The sequence below is a fragment of the Nomia melanderi genome, chromosome 14, assembly GCF_051020985.1.
Source record: "Nomia melanderi isolate GNS246 chromosome 14, iyNomMela1, whole genome shotgun sequence".
Classification (NCBI taxonomy): domain Eukaryota; kingdom Metazoa; phylum Arthropoda; class Insecta; order Hymenoptera; family Halictidae; genus Nomia; species Nomia melanderi.
Genome location: NC_135012.1, coordinates 5,494,448 through 5,509,568, shown reverse-complemented (window position 1 = coordinate 5,509,568; position 15,121 = coordinate 5,494,448). Strand labels below are relative to the sequence as shown.

The 15,121-nt window shown below is 33.3% G+C and overlaps 4 protein-coding genes and 1 long non-coding RNA gene across 9 annotated transcripts; 3 read left to right on the top strand and 2 right to left on the bottom strand.

The window, feature by feature from the left end:
- Window positions 1-179: 179 nt before the first annotated feature.
- Crk (Crk proto-oncogene, adaptor protein) lies at window positions 180-4,439 on the top strand. 4 transcript variants are annotated; one of them, XM_076373582.1, is made up of 4 exons: window positions 180-337; window positions 737-996; window positions 1,349-1,704; window positions 1,806-4,439. In XM_076373582.1, exons 2-4 carry the CDS (start codon window positions 962-964, stop codon window positions 2,276-2,278), a joined length of 864 nt encoding a protein of 287 aa, XP_076229697.1. In that variant the 5' UTR covers window positions 180-337; window positions 737-961; the 3' UTR covers window positions 2,279-4,439. The 4 variants fall into 4 exon arrangements, with proteins under 4 accessions (XP_076229697.1, XP_076229698.1, XP_076229699.1 ...); XM_076373583.1 differs by having other exon boundaries at window positions 198-337; window positions 588-996; XM_076373584.1 differs by having other exon boundaries at window positions 201-409.
- Window positions 4,440-4,576: 137 nt separating this feature from the next.
- Window positions 4,577-8,002, top strand: UHRF1 (ubiquitin-like with PHD and ring finger domains 1). Its single transcript, XM_031977102.2, has 8 exons — window positions 4,577-4,873; window positions 5,133-5,734; window positions 5,801-6,155; window positions 6,226-6,405; window positions 6,477-6,633; window positions 6,694-6,892; window positions 6,966-7,382; window positions 7,458-8,002. The coding sequence occupies exons 1-8, from the start codon at window positions 4,790-4,792 to the stop codon at window positions 7,675-7,677; spliced, it is 2,214 nt and encodes a 737-aa protein (XP_031832962.1). The 5' UTR covers window positions 4,577-4,789; the 3' UTR covers window positions 7,678-8,002.
- Window positions 7,982-9,184, bottom strand: CUTA (cutA divalent cation tolerance homolog). Its single transcript, XM_031977118.2, has 6 exons — window positions 8,951-9,184; window positions 8,813-8,872; window positions 8,675-8,720; window positions 8,539-8,588; window positions 8,420-8,462; window positions 7,982-8,337 (listed from the first exon to the last, which is right to left on the bottom strand). Exons 1-6 carry the CDS (start codon window positions 9,112-9,114, stop codon window positions 8,266-8,268), a joined length of 435 nt encoding a protein of 144 aa, XP_031832978.1. The 5' UTR covers window positions 9,115-9,184; the 3' UTR covers window positions 7,982-8,265.
- On the top strand, window positions 9,153-10,787 carry LOC116427133 (uncharacterized). The gene is made up of 3 exons (XR_004235035.2): window positions 9,153-9,269; window positions 10,574-10,654; window positions 10,753-10,787. It is a non-coding gene; the product is annotated as an uncharacterized LOC116427133 (long non-coding RNA).
- On the bottom strand, window positions 9,531-13,410 carry LOC116427131 (protein Fer3). Of its 2 annotated transcripts, none has more exons than XM_031977117.2 (4): window positions 13,195-13,410; window positions 11,702-11,856; window positions 11,214-11,373; window positions 9,531-10,227 (listed from the first exon to the last, which is right to left on the bottom strand). In XM_031977117.2, exons 1-4 carry the CDS (start codon window positions 13,240-13,242, stop codon window positions 10,075-10,077), a joined length of 516 nt encoding a protein of 171 aa, XP_031832977.1. In that variant the 5' UTR covers window positions 13,243-13,410; the 3' UTR covers window positions 9,531-10,074. The 2 variants fall into 2 exon arrangements, with proteins under 2 accessions (XP_031832977.1, XP_076229700.1); XM_076373585.1 differs by having other exon boundaries at window positions 11,702-11,846.
- Between the last annotated feature and the right edge of the window lie 1,711 nt (window positions 13,411-15,121).

Sequence of the window (15,121 nt, the reverse complement as noted above, 5' to 3'; positions counted from 1 at the left end):
TTTTACCACGAATGATCAACACGTCTGCTCTCTTTGAGATATTTTAATGAAGCGAATAACTATTAACAACGAGTGTTCAATTTATAAAATTGACAATCTGTATAATAAAAATATTCTTCACGAAGACATCGGTAATAGAGAATTCTTCAAATTCTTGGATAAGAAAGAATTTTCCGAGATTCTCACGAGGGTTTCCGTTCTCCTAGCTCTATACTTAAAAGTACGCAGAACTTGAACGAATCATTGGCTGCTGTTTTTATGTCGTAGGTTTCAGTAGAATATGCTGGTTACCATTTTCGGAAGAGTGCAACTGGAAAGAGATTTCCGAGAACAATTTGTACGTAACTAAGCATGTTTAAATCTTCGTGAAATTTCTAAAAGGAACAGAAATAAGTGCAACATATTCGACGTGAGTGTGAAACCTAACAAAAAAAAGGAAGTAAGGACTTGCTTCGAACATGTTTGCAATCGTTCCGATCAAATACGCAACTTCACACGAGACTCTTTGACAAGTGATTTTTCAAAAAGTTGATTGACTACATGTAACTCCCTGTTGACCGACGATTTTTTTAACGTATTATTTACAGAGGTAGTACGTTCTTCCCGTTCGAAAATATCGGTCTCAAAAATACCGCATTGAGAAACTACGAACAGCTTCGGGGAAGACTGTTTAAAAAATCTTACTATGCAGAGACGTTTAAAGCTACTTCGAGAACAGTGCTCTTTGATATTGCAGGATCTGTGGAAAAAGAGAGAAACTTATTCGGGATTCGAACCCGGTCCTCTTCGTTCTATGGTAGGGCGCTATTCGCCGCGCCATCGAGGCCCTGTTGCGTTTTTTACTTTTTCCGGGTCCTTTTCACGCACACATACGAGAGGCGCTCCCACGATATATTGATCAACAAGTACAAATTCAACACCACCGATCTTGACGGATTGAATACCGATCTATTGTAAAACAATGGCCGCTGCGTTCGATCAATATGACAAGTCCAGGTAAATAGCGATGTATTTTTTCCCCTTATAACTGCTCTCTATCAACTTGATTCTCAACTTGCCTTCGAATAATAGACAGTCGTATCGACTGTTAACCTGTAAAGTTATATCACGATGTTCGCGTAGTCTTTTATAAGATACATCTGAATGAAATCTCGTACATTTTTCAAGTGACCTTTGCAACGTTCGATATTTTAAAAAATATTACAGTCTATTAAAAAATGTTTAACTTTAAGGATGACAATTTGTCACATGCCAACTTAAAATTTGTATCCTGTGTTAATGTCCTTTTTATATCGTTTAGTTTGTTAAGTTCTATAAGTTTATATTTATTTTTTCTTTTAATTTTTAGTTGGTATTTCGGTGCAATGTCACGTCAAGATGCCTCGGATTTACTTATGGGTGAAAAAGAAGGTGGTGTGTTCTTAGTACGTGACAGCACTTCGATTCAAGGAGATTTTGTATTGTGTGTACGAGAAGACAGCAAAGTTAGCCACTATATAATAAATAAAATTCAGCAGGGCGATCAGATACGTTATCGGATTGGAGACCAAATGTTCCCTGATATTCCCAACCTTCTAGCTTTTTATAAATTACATTATTTGGACACAACGCCATTAATCAGGCCTGCTCCGAAAAAAACGCAGAGGGTAATAGCAAAATATGACTTTGAAGGCAATGATCCTGATGACTTACCTTTTAGGAAAGGTTTGTGTGCTTTGTTTCTTCTATTTAGGTTCGTAAATAAATGAAGTTTTGAAATTTGTTTATTCATTGGTTAACTAATATAGATGTTTAATTTATCATAGGTGAAATTCTTACAATAATTTCAAAAGATGAAGAACAGTGGTGGACTGCCAAAAATAGCCTTGGTCAAACCGGATCGGTTCCAGTTCCATACGTTCAGAAATATGAAGAGGATAACCATTCAGTTATGGAGAATAATTCACGCCCAGAAAGTGGAGGAAGTTCAACGGTGAATTCAAATTCTGTACAAGTTACTGCTTCACAAATGCCTTACCCAGAAAGCGGACAAGGGACCACTCGCAGATCAAATATTCAACGAACATTGCCTGCTTTTGCAAAAGTAAAACAAGCAAGGGTACCAAATGCGTACGATAAAACAGCCCTGAAACTAGAAGTTGGAGATGTGATAAAAGTAACAAAGACTAATATGAATGGCCAGTGGGAAGGAGAATTGCATGGCAAGATTGGTCACTTCCCATTTACGCATGTTGAGTTTGTAGATAATGAGACTGGAGAAGACAATCAGGAGATTTAACGGAAGTCTTCCAAGTGTAATGAACAATGAAGTTGACTTGGAGAATTCTATATTTACAATTTAGGTTTACATTAGCAGTTTTCACATGTACCGGTACATAAAATCAATCACTTTTAAAATCTTCCATGAAACTAAAATTATTGAATTGACTGTAACTTTGGCTTGAATTATTTTATAATACTTGATTGAAAGAACGTTCTTTTTAGAGTCAATTTTGTACATTATATCAATAGTTTTACTTGTTGTTTTCCTGAATTTGAAAGGCATTTAGAAATTCCTCAACATATTATATTTCTATTCTAATTAGTCCAGTAAAAATATTCTACTTAAATTTATTTTAGACTATAAATTTCATGAGGATACATTCTGTGCAATGTGTATGAAAATGACTGTTTTCCAAAAACTGTTCCTTCAGTAAATATGAAAAAAATACAGTATTGTTATAAACAACATTTTATGCTTTAATATTAAGGCGTGAATAATTTAGGTAAAAAATATTTAGGGAAAAATATAATAATATCTCCTATTAATAATTTGTAGTCATAATTGTCACTTGTTAATACAGTTCACAGAACGTTACTAATATTTCTCTTTATTGAAGTTAACAGCGTCTTTTAATTTCTCTAGTCAAAGCAGCAACATTAAATAATTGTATGATTGAATCTCATTTATTGATACTGTTCTTAATGCATTACAAAAGCATTTATTTCTTTTATGTACATTTCGTACCGGTACATATTTTGCTGCTTAGCCATAGGTTGTGCCACAGATGGAGCAACATTTTCTACTAAAATATTCTATTTAACGATGGAACTGTTAACCGCATTACGATTGTAATTATACATGAATCACGCTAAACTATATATTAGTGATGTAATTATATAAGTTGCAATTATTGTATAAGTTAAAAGAGCAGAAACTGTGAATTTACGTTTATAAATGAATCGTATTATCATCGTGTTTGTAAGTTACGCGAATTACTTGTTAATATGTAATTATACAGATAGTAGCATATTAGTTTTGTAAAAATAGTAGCAACTTTAAAGTTCCGCTTAATGCTATATATATATATTGATTCTATTGTAATCATAGTCATAAATGAGTTAATCTAAATTATATATTATTAATATATAATTATGTAAGTCAATGATATAGTGATTTCTTTCAGGATAATGTGTCTCAAAGGTTTCTTTAAGATTCTGTTTAATGATAAAATTAGTATAAATGCAGTTATGTATGTATAAATACATTTTAATATATATATACATATATATTATTATATATATATTTACATATTATTATACATTTGTATAAATTGTAATTTTATCTTACAGTTTAATCAATCGTCTTTCTAATATTTTTATAAAAAAAAGAAACAAATTAGCAACTTTAAAGTTCTGCTCACAATGGTATGTATCAATCGCGCTTCATTATAATTATATGTAACTTGTATGTATATTATGTATAACTATGCAGAAGTAATTGGAATTACCTGCAATTCTACAGCTGTTTACAAACTGCATTGTTCTTTTTAATGATATACAACAGTATTTTTATCTGGAATATATAAATTGTATTTACAGTGATTTTTATATTGATTCTAATTTTGTATCGAACTTTAAGTAATTACTTAAATTAAGTAGAATGCACAAGGAATTGTTGTGACATAATTTTTTAAACTAATATCAAGAACAGTTCCTAAATAATTACAGTTCATTGAATTCGAAGTTTCTTCCTTTTACAAAACCAGTATAGAATACATTGAACATTTTGCATAAATTCACTAATTTATTGAATAAAACTGTGAAGAATATAAATCTGAAAAAGCGGGAAACGGTAAAACGACACCATTCGTTCGTGCAGTAATATGCATACTGACGGAGTAAGTATAAAAATTGCGCAAATGTTTACACGGAAATTTGTAACATTTTTATACATATTTACACTCCGATTTCGAAAAATGTAAGAAATAAGGATGTAATAAAGGAATGCCTAATATTGAGAAAATAATTCTGAATATATTCTTCTAGAAATATTTAAAAAAACAAAATTTAATTATTCTATTATATTTGATTTTGTTGGAATAGAAAGAGGATATACGTTTAGAATATACATTAATTAATGCGAGCCCCTTAAAATACCAGAAAATTAATTTTACTACTGTGCGAACTTCCTGAATGGTCTATTTCTTGGATCTAAAGGTAATTCACCAATAAAAAAGAAGAAAACACGATATACGTCATCTTTGTTCAGTTTCTCTTTTCTTCCGCCATGGTAAATACCTCCATGATTTCTTCCCGCCAAATTTCCATTTTTACCAGACGCCAACAAGTGGCGAGACTAGTGGTGACAGCGACAATTGCTGTTGAGCCGTTACAGTTTACCTGTAGTATTGTTGATAATGTATTAAATTGCCTCTTCACGTATTTCATTTATGAATAAATGCGATAAATAAACGATAAAGAGCATTCGACTTCTATTACCATTTAATATTAAAGGAACATTTGAAAAATGTATGTTAAAGTGAGAACAATCGATGGTAAACAGGAGGCAATAATAACTATCTCAAAATTGACGGAGGTAGAAGACTTTAAGGTATTTATAAGGTGTTTATGTTCTTATTATTTATATTATTAAACTAACAAGATATTGGTAATATATAATATTTACAAATTAAATTTATACGAAAACAATTATGGACTAGATACTCCGTCGTAATGTTATTTATTATATAAAATTTAAGCACTTTAAGTGCTTTTATACTGGAAAGTTTGTTTGGCAATTTCTTCTATATAATTTAGCTGTAAGATACATGAATCAGCATATTTATACTAAACTCGAAAATATTTTTCAGCACAAGGTTGAAAAAGAGTTAAATGTAAAAGCAGATGTACAAAGGCTATTTTTCCGTGGGAAGCAATTAGAAAATGGTTATAAACTTTATGATTATAATATTAACTTAAATGATGTGATTCAATTAATGGTGAGAGTAAATATTGATGATGTGGAAACAAAGCCTACCTCCAGTAATGTTATAGCTATTGCTAGCTCAAATTCTAAAGTAGATATAGATAATTCTACCGAAGATGAAGGACTTGTCGAAGCAGAGAGCTTATATTATAAAGTAGGAGATGCTGTAGATTGCCTTGATCAAACTTATGGAGCTTGGTTCGAGGCAATAATATTACACATTTTTAAAAAGGAAGATAAACTAATTCATAATGTACAATGGGAGTTTGATGATAAAGCTCCACCTTTTAATGTACCTGAATCATCTATAAGACCGCGCGCAAGGCATCTCATACATTTTGATAGCTTAAAAGTCGGTCAGAAAGTAATGATCAATCACAATGTTGACGATCCTAAAGAAACAGGATTGTGGTATGATTTTATAATTTCTAAAATAGAGAAGAAGAGAAGAGCACAAACGCTTATTGGAACATTGCACATTGGACGGTAAATTTTGATATTTATTATTGAGTCTCATTTCATTCAGTGTATAACACACTTTAATTTTAACAGGGATCAACCTCTTGAAAATCGTAAGGTAAATCCCAGAGGCGAGATTTTTGCCATAGAACAACCAAAACTTCTTAAAGAGAGAACATCTGAAGATGAACAACAAATGATTAGTGATGGTAAACGAAGACGTGTACAAGCTACTTGTAATGCATGTTCAGATAATCCTCGTAAAAAGTGTAGGGAATGCGGTTGCAGAGTCTGTGCTGGAAAAGAGGATGAACATAATCTTCTGTTGTGTGATGAATGTAATTCTGCATATCACCTAGGATGTTTAAATCCTCCGTTAACGTCTATACCAGAAGAAGATTATTGGTATTGTCCAGAATGTAAAAATGATGAAAACGAGATTGTGAAGGTTATTCATTGTATAGTTATTTTATTTTAGTAGCTTTTCTCACAAATGTATACATAATAATCTTTTAAAGGCAGGTGATAAATTGAAGCAAACAAAAAAGAAAACGAATGAAAATAGTAATAGTAAACGAGATTGGGGTAAGGGAATGGCATGTGTAGGAAGGACAAAAGAATGCAGTATTGTTCCACCCAATCATCGTGGACCTATTCCAGGTGTAGAAGTTGGAATGTGTTGGATGTACAGAGTACAGGTAATTAAAAATGTATATTTTTTAATTTTAATGAAAGTTATACGTTTCCATAAATGAAAAATAAATTATAGGTATCTGAAGTTGGAGTACACAGACCACACATAGCTGGAATTCATGGACGAGAAACGGATTGTGCATATTCTATTGTGTTATCTGGTGGATACGAGGATGACATAGATAATGGCGATGAGTTTATGTACACTGGTTCTGGAGGGAGGGATTTATCAGGTAGATAAATTTATTAAATATTATTTGTTGTAACTTAATTAACATATGACATTTATGAAGGGAACAAAAGAACGGCGGAGCAAAGCTGTGATCAAACATTAACTAGAATGAATAAAGCGTTAGCTATAAACTGTAATGCTAAGTTGAATGCGAAGGATGGTGCTACGGCTGAAGATTGGAGGGGTGGTATACCCGTAAGAGTAGTTAGAAATTTCAAACTTGCTAAACACAGTAAATACGCACCTGAAGAAGGAAATAGGTACTAAGGCATGATTTGTATTTATTATATGAAGATGCTTGCTTATTTTACATAATATATAATTTTCTGTTAGGTATGATGGTATTTACAAGGTAGTAAAATATTATCCAGATACGGGTAAAAGTGGTTTCCGAGTATGGAGGTATTTGTTAAGGAGGGACGACCCAGCACCAGCGCCATGGACTAAAGAAGGTAAAGCGCGAATAACTGCGTTAGGCTTCAAACCCATGTATCCAGATGGATACTTAGAAGCAATGGCAAAAAATAAAATGAGCAAGAAACGAAACGAGACGATAGAAGAGGAAGAAAATTCAGTTGATTCGCGGAAGCAAGAGCCACCAAAAAAGAAGCAAAAGCGTGAGATTTATGAGATAGAAATGGAAGTTCTGAAATTTATCGAAGAAGATCAAGGAAATATAAAATTATGGGACGAATGCCGCCGAGTGCTATCGGATGGAAAAGCTGCGTTTTTGCAACAAGTATCAGAAAGGTATTGTATATTATTAATATTATCATTATATTTTCCGATAATCATGAAGTTTTGGTTTCTCTTGTTCTGTTTTAGATTTACGTGTCCCTGCTGTTTGGAATTGGTCTTTAATCCGATAACAACTTCTTGTGGACATAATATTTGTCTAAATTGTTTGAAACGTAGTTTTTCGTCTGGTGTACATTGTTGTCCATCATGTCGTCATCTTTTAGATAAAAATTATAAGATGGAAGTTAATCAGTCTTTATCATCCGCTTTGCTATTGCTTTATCCAGGTTACGAAGGCGGCAGATAACATTAACTTCTTGTGAAACCACAGTTCTATAAAATATGAATTAAACTGCGTTTTAGACTGTATTAAATAATATCTTTAGGTAAAAATTTGTGTTTATAATGAACTGTACTGGATTACAAGAGATTCATAATATATATGCTCATACAGGAATAGAGTGAATAACGCATTTTAAATTTGACTGGAACAAAAGCAGTTGTTCACAAATTCCACCCAAAATAATTATAGCTAATTTTATTATTATCAAATAATCATATCGAAAAATTGACTGATAATGGTAATTCAGAGGAAGTAATACAAACATTGATTAATAATTGCGATACTTATTTTTATATTGATCATTGGTTTATATAATTTTTTATCATCTATTTGTAAGTAGTATAGTTGTTATGCATACTCATGAACTATTGTTATCAGCAATAAGTATATACATATGCATACATAAGAATGTGTTCAAATTGTTTTTAATTGTAATACTTAAAAGGTATAATCAAATAAATGAATTAATTTTCTGATACATAGTGAAACGTAATCTCTCTTACTAACAAAGATTTAAACAAAATAACGATACATATTTTTATCTTAGATCGATTAACTCGTAGAACTTTTCTTTTCATTTATATTACTGACCCACTGGAGATACTCTTCATTTCCATTTTGTATCTACAAAATAATTTTATATAATTAAGTAATTATATCGAAATTATAAATTGTACATGATGTATTTCATTGAAGCAATACTTACTGGCAAAGAAATTACCTCACAGACTTCGTATGGATGATTATCTCTGTTTAAAAGAATTTGTAATTAGTTACCATCGCATAATCTCTTATAACCCTAAAATGAAAAAAATTTCAACATACTTAACATATTTAGTTAGGGCATCCACGGTATCGGTCCTTGTTTTTATCATCTGTAATAAAAATAACAATTACAAAACATATTTGCGTTAGTCTTACCGTAATAGACTTTATTGTATTTTCATATTTATAATCGTACCATTAATAATTCACTGTCCTCGTTAATTTCATTTTTCCACTCATATCTAGAAGTATTTATTAATTATTAGTTTCCCATAACATCACGCTATGGTATTACGTTGCGCTATTGTTTAATGCATAAGTATAGAATACTTACATAGATGTGAGGCCCGGTATTATGTTAACACACGCAGCCAATTTATTTTTCACTAATCCACTGTAAAATTTCAAAGAATTAATTAATTTACAGAAAAAATTCGTTTGTACTGTGGTTCTTGCTATTTCGTAGGCTTACTGTGCCAATTTTTTAGCAACCTCCTGCGTTGGAACGGTAACGTAAGCCACAGAATTTACACCTGCAAGGCTACTCATGTTTCTATAAGTTTGTGCGCTAATGTTTCTAGTAAAACAAAAAAGCACAAACAGTCCAAAGACAGGTTTGCACGGTACGAGTGACATTTGTTCCGAATTTTCGGTTGTCGGCAAATTTCTGACTGCCTTGAAGTTAGCATTGCAATTCAAGCGAATCCTTGAATCGATATTAAGAATCGTTTAACCGCCATTTGAAGCATCACGTTACTGCACAAGGGACTCGTTTTGCGTTCTTCGTTTAGGTATTATTTATATGTATATTTCATCGTAGTTACTCGTTTAATTAATGTATTTCGAATAATTCATTTAAATAATGACCAAAATTATTTAAGTAACGATACGACTGATATTCATAATTATTTACACAAGTCTGGAAAAGTTAGGGAAAAGATTCGTCGAAAAGACATGAACAGGTACCATCGAAACCCAGTGTATACATATTATATTTAAATATAATGATAATACATAATACGCAAGTATGGAAGACACGAATTTCCCTTACATCGTAAAATCACATAAAACATTAAGTGTCGTTTAATGTTTTCTTTGTTATGGAAGAGTTCTTAATTATTCTTAACACGTTGACTACCGGTAGAAAATATGAGAACTTGTCCGGTTGTTATTATTTATTATAGTATTTTCTTGTTTTACCACATTGATACGCATGAGTGATAGAGAACTTGCTCTGACAGTTTAATGTCATTTTGACAGCTGTCTATACATTTCTCATTAGGGTACAGGGTTAACACATGTGGACTAAGTATATAGTTCATTAATCCTCGGTAGTCAATGTGTTAATATGGCATTAACGCTGAATCGCGATACCTTAAGTAGTTACACGCGTGTAAGTACATACACGTTTTTAACACATCAAGTCGCCACGTTTCCGAGCGTGTTGGATACCATTTATTATTTTCCATTTTTCGTTTTTATCGACGGTTTCTCTTACAACATACTTATCGACGAACTTAAATTATTTCTTCGCGAATATTCCTCGAGTATCTTAAGAAGTTAAGATTAATGGCTGGAACGATTGGTATTCGCGGATCAATTCGGTAAATAATATTCTCGTGGGATGTATTCCGGCTTGGGACTGCTCGGTTCGATTCCAAGCAGTTCCCCCATAAACGCGATGTATGTTATTGCCAAACGGAGAGTCTCGATCCTGGACAATCGTTTTTCGTATGCGAACGTCGGTACCTGAAACAGTAGTAATTGCGAAATATTTTAAAAATCGTCACTTTCAAATTAGTTTGAAAATAATCGTTTTGGAATTATTTTGAAGACGATCGTTTCTAAATTATTTTGAAGACAATCGTTTTCAAATTTTGAAAATAATTATTTTACAAATTATTTTGTAAATAATTACTCTACAAATTATTTTGAAAGCAATTATTCTACAAATTATTTTGAAAATAATTACTCTACAAATTAGATAGATCTACAGTAAGATTTTTAATGTGAGATAAGCTAGGAGTCCATTTATTTGGATGCGTCATTGTATTTAGATCAATGAACCGGATATCAAGAGAAATTTCTTCCACAGAGAGAACACCACATGAAGACATGCTGGATTATTTCCGGTTTCCCGTTGAATTCAACGTTCACGAAATAATAGTCCTAGTAGGTCGGTACTACCAATATTATTTCTATATGTTTCTATTGAATTTTCACACAGATCGTATACTCAAATCAATACTGTGTAACGTATTTTCAAGTTTTTAGATAATGTTTAACGCGATGCTGTCGATTACCGTTGCTACGATGATATTAACATGTACTTGGCGTATGGTAAATATACCCTATTCTTGCATTGGCTATATCAAAATACCACAGTTTATGTAAAATGTTTCGCTTGGTTTATTTACCATGTTTTAACAAGTTGAATGCCATGGGGGTCACCGATGACTCCCAATCAAATCGACTTACTTTAGTTCGCTCAATTAAACGATGATTATTCGAAAATATTTCTATATTATAAATAATCTCATCTAACGCGATGACGTTCAGTTAGATGGACGTGCAATTATAATAATGCAATTCAATCAAATGATTTAATATTTCATTTTTTCCATTTTGTGTGTTTTTCGCCATGAAATCGTGCGGCATTCGACGTGTTAAGTATTTCTAGCGAAAGTATTTCTAACTCTTCCGAGTGTAAAGGGTTAATAAAGGTAGAAACTCACTTTTCTGCGGAGTTTGTCGAACGCCTCGTTCAAGTTAAACATTCTTCGTCTCTCGCGAATATTTGCGGCCCGCCTCTGCGAAACGGTTGCCACCCGTCGCCTTGGCTTTTTCGTGGTGGACGATGGAAGATTCGGAGATCTGCCGTTGGATGTATATCGACTAAAATCGAACGAACGAGAAACACCTGAAGTTTAACTTTCGAAGTTCAATGTTTCTTTGCTTTATTAGTTTGTCCAAGAAATAATAGCTAAACTAAATTGTACATCAACTGAAGCCTCAATAGATCTACTCTTACAGTTTTTACAGAGAAATTTCACAAAGTCAATTTAACTGCTCTTGGAGTTTCTACAGAGAAATTTCACAAAGTCAATCGAACTGTTCCGGTAGTTTTAGTATAAACTGTTCAGGAAACTGCGCTGCCTACAGGAGTATCCAAAGTCTCCTATGGCAAATCGTTTTCCATTGTCATTCGTGTAATTCTAATTACCTTTGATGCAGCAATGCACACGGTTGCCTGTACAATCCGTGCTCGTTCACATGGGAATGCGATGGCGGTGGTGCTTGGTACAAAACGGAACTGTCCCACATAGGATAACTTCCGAGTTCGCCGCTTACGTATTGCGACATGTCCGCTGTAATCACCTATTTCATTTACTCATGTTTATTTCTATCTACGGACGAGTTTGTTGATCACTCGAAATCAATAGGAATCATGGACCAGCTCGATATCCGACACTGTCCGAAATCTGAACACAATGTCCGCGAAGCGATTACCAATTGAGATTTTATTTAACACTGGAACTACCGAATATTTAACCCTTTGCACTCTAAAGGTGCCTCTCAGTCACCACTCGACTGGTGCATCAAAATTGTAAAATTTCGTATTTGACATTAAGTCTTGAGTAATCTGTCGATACGTGAAATGTGGAAATAAAACACCATTGTTCCCCTTCTTTTCCGAATAGATTCCTCGTTAAGTTAGTTTAAAAAACTGTTATTTATACCTTATAAAAATAAATTGAATATTTCTAGTGACAAATTTTTGGAGTGCAAAGGGTTAATACTAGCATGTAATTCGTGTAACAATTAGGACAGTCGAATTACTATAATTCACCGAATTAACACTAAAACTACGGGACAGGTGAAATTGATGCAGAATGTTTATTTTACAAGTATTTAACACTAGAACTACCGTACCAGTCAAAATGACTGGTTTCGACTATTTTGTTTCGCAATTATTTATATCTTAGAAGCATTGAAAATTCGAAATCATCTTGAAAATAAATAGCTTCACTCGAATACTGTAATGAATCTCTGAAATCGAAAATAATCTATTGTTACAATTTTTATAGGAATTACGTATCAATTGTACTAAATCCTCAATAGTTCTAGTGTTAAATCACGAAGACGCGTTTCCGAAAGGGTTTCAATTAAACCCGTATATTCCTCAGATACAAGAACACCATTCGAATCCCAAGAAACGTTTTCGTTCTAATTCCCATAAGAAATTCGAAATAAGTCACTCCAATTGCTCGGTAGTTTCAGTGTTAAACATACTCGAAAACATTTCTACATTACAAATGCTACGCGACATTCGACAGTATAAACGCGCGATAATGATAACTTAACCCTTTGAACTCTGTAGGTTCCAATATTGCACCAGGAATAATATTAGATATTTTAATGAATCTTAAAGAAACTACCCTACAATTATTAGATTTTTCACACATCCAAATTTTGCACTAAGAAGGAAAATAAAAGATCTAAAAAATGTTACAGTATTTTTCATTGTCGCTAGGGATACTATAAAAATTAATTGCAGTTGCTGATAGATTACAAAACCATCTGGAGTGCTAAGGGTCAATTGAATTCTATAAACCATTTCACATATTTCCCTTCGTTTCGTGTATTTCGCTGCGTGAAATCGAACGTGCCAATCGAATCCACGCGGAAAAGTTATTTTCAACAATTTCTACCTACTGGTGCTTGATTTCCATTGATCTCCCACAGCGGTTCGGTGTAGCTCATATCCCGCGTTCTGTCCAGCGGCGCGAGCTAGCTCAGGACACTTTGTCGTCGATGAAAAAAAAAATGAAAAAACGTTCAGCGGCACACGGAAAGGATGCTCTTATGATTAAAAGTTCGTCGCCAGGACGAGTGTCACCTTCGATCTGAGGATGTCGAAACAACCTTCGACCGGAGTGTCGGACTCCTGTGCGTTCGAGCCCGCCCCCATCAGAAACTACCCTCCGCTACCGCGTTCATTCACCATTCTCGAACGCCTGCGTGGTGGTCCCGCGGTTTGATTCGACGAGCTCCCCTTCGACGGCGTTCCTCGGAGGATCCTCGTTGGACAAGGGGCCAGGGAAAGAGGCGGGGCTTGCGGGCAACCCTCGTTACTCATCCTGTTTCGCAGAGGTTGAACTGCAATATCGGGATTATTGACCATGGTATTTTAAAGATGGACAAACTATTCGCCCGAAATCCTGGAGAACGATATTCCCGGCGATATCGTGCTCGTTTCAACGTCTATGTTTGTAAATAATACACGGCAGATATTTTCTTTGTTATATTCTAGATTTTCTTTATTATATTATTATATTCTTTGCATACCGAGAGAATCTTTTATTTACTTTCTCTATTAATAGTGTAATACTTTACTACTGACGATTTGGAAGAAATGCAACAAGATTGTACATTCTACTTGAAGTGGAAATTTCATTTGAAGATAATACATTGATAATAGTAAAGTAATCTTTTGCTTTGGTCCGTGGGCAATGAAGAATGATTTTTGTTCAATTATTCCAGAAATCTTCGTCACGAGGCTCACTCGTCGTTGTATGGCAAGCGGTTAATACGTTGACTGCTATGATGGTCACCGATGACTGGAGCTTTCGGATTGCTTGAGAACATTTGCGATAAGAAGATTGATGTCGATTGGAAATATTTAGTAATATAAACAGCTACATAATAGTTAACCCTCTATAGGCCCATGTAACTTTGAAGTCACATATCAGTATGTGGCATCTTGTTGATTTATTTTATTTTGCACTCAAAGTGGTGAATAAAATTAAGGAATCAGTTTACTTAAACTTTTATGCGCTCAGATGTGAAAGTTTAACGTCATTGTAACTTGAAAGTTACAAAATATATTCGTTTAATGAAATTATTGAAACTATTGAATACATTGTTAATTCGTAATCATATGTGGATATTTATTAATTTTGTACTGCATAGATTTTGTTATAATCATGGACATTAATTCGGCCCATAGAGGGTTAATATGAGTAGGAGTCACGTCTGAATTTGGGGGCGAATTGGATATCTCTCACTTTTCAGTTTGTTGCTTATAAAAGAAAGATATTTCGGTTTTTCAATCATTTGTTTTGCTAATATTGAAGCTGAATGTCTGTTAACCCTTTCGCTTGCAAAATCGTATCAGACTCGTGATGAAAATTTCAAACTGAATTTAAGAAATGCGAGTGTTACTTATATATTTTTTTAGTATAAATTGAATATTGCTGTTCTATTATTAATCATTAACATTTGAAGTAAACCTAGACGTAGAATAAACATAAAAATTCTGTCTTTTCCTAAGAGATTATTAACGAAAAAGTCGTTGCATCGATCATAGCTGAGAAATGAATCATAGGTCAAGGGGTTAATAAGAAATATATGAAAAATATGGATCAGGAATCATTTTGACTCGTCTGGCAGTTTTAGTGTTAACCCTTTGCACTCCGTAGGCTCCTCTCAGTCGCCATTCGATTTGGCACAGAAAAATTATGCGGTATAATATTTAATGTTAAGTTTCGTGTGATGCATTAATATGTGAAATATTAAAATAAAACAGCCTCTTTCTTCAATTTATGTACGATTTCTCGTGAAGCCGGTTTTAAGAAATGTT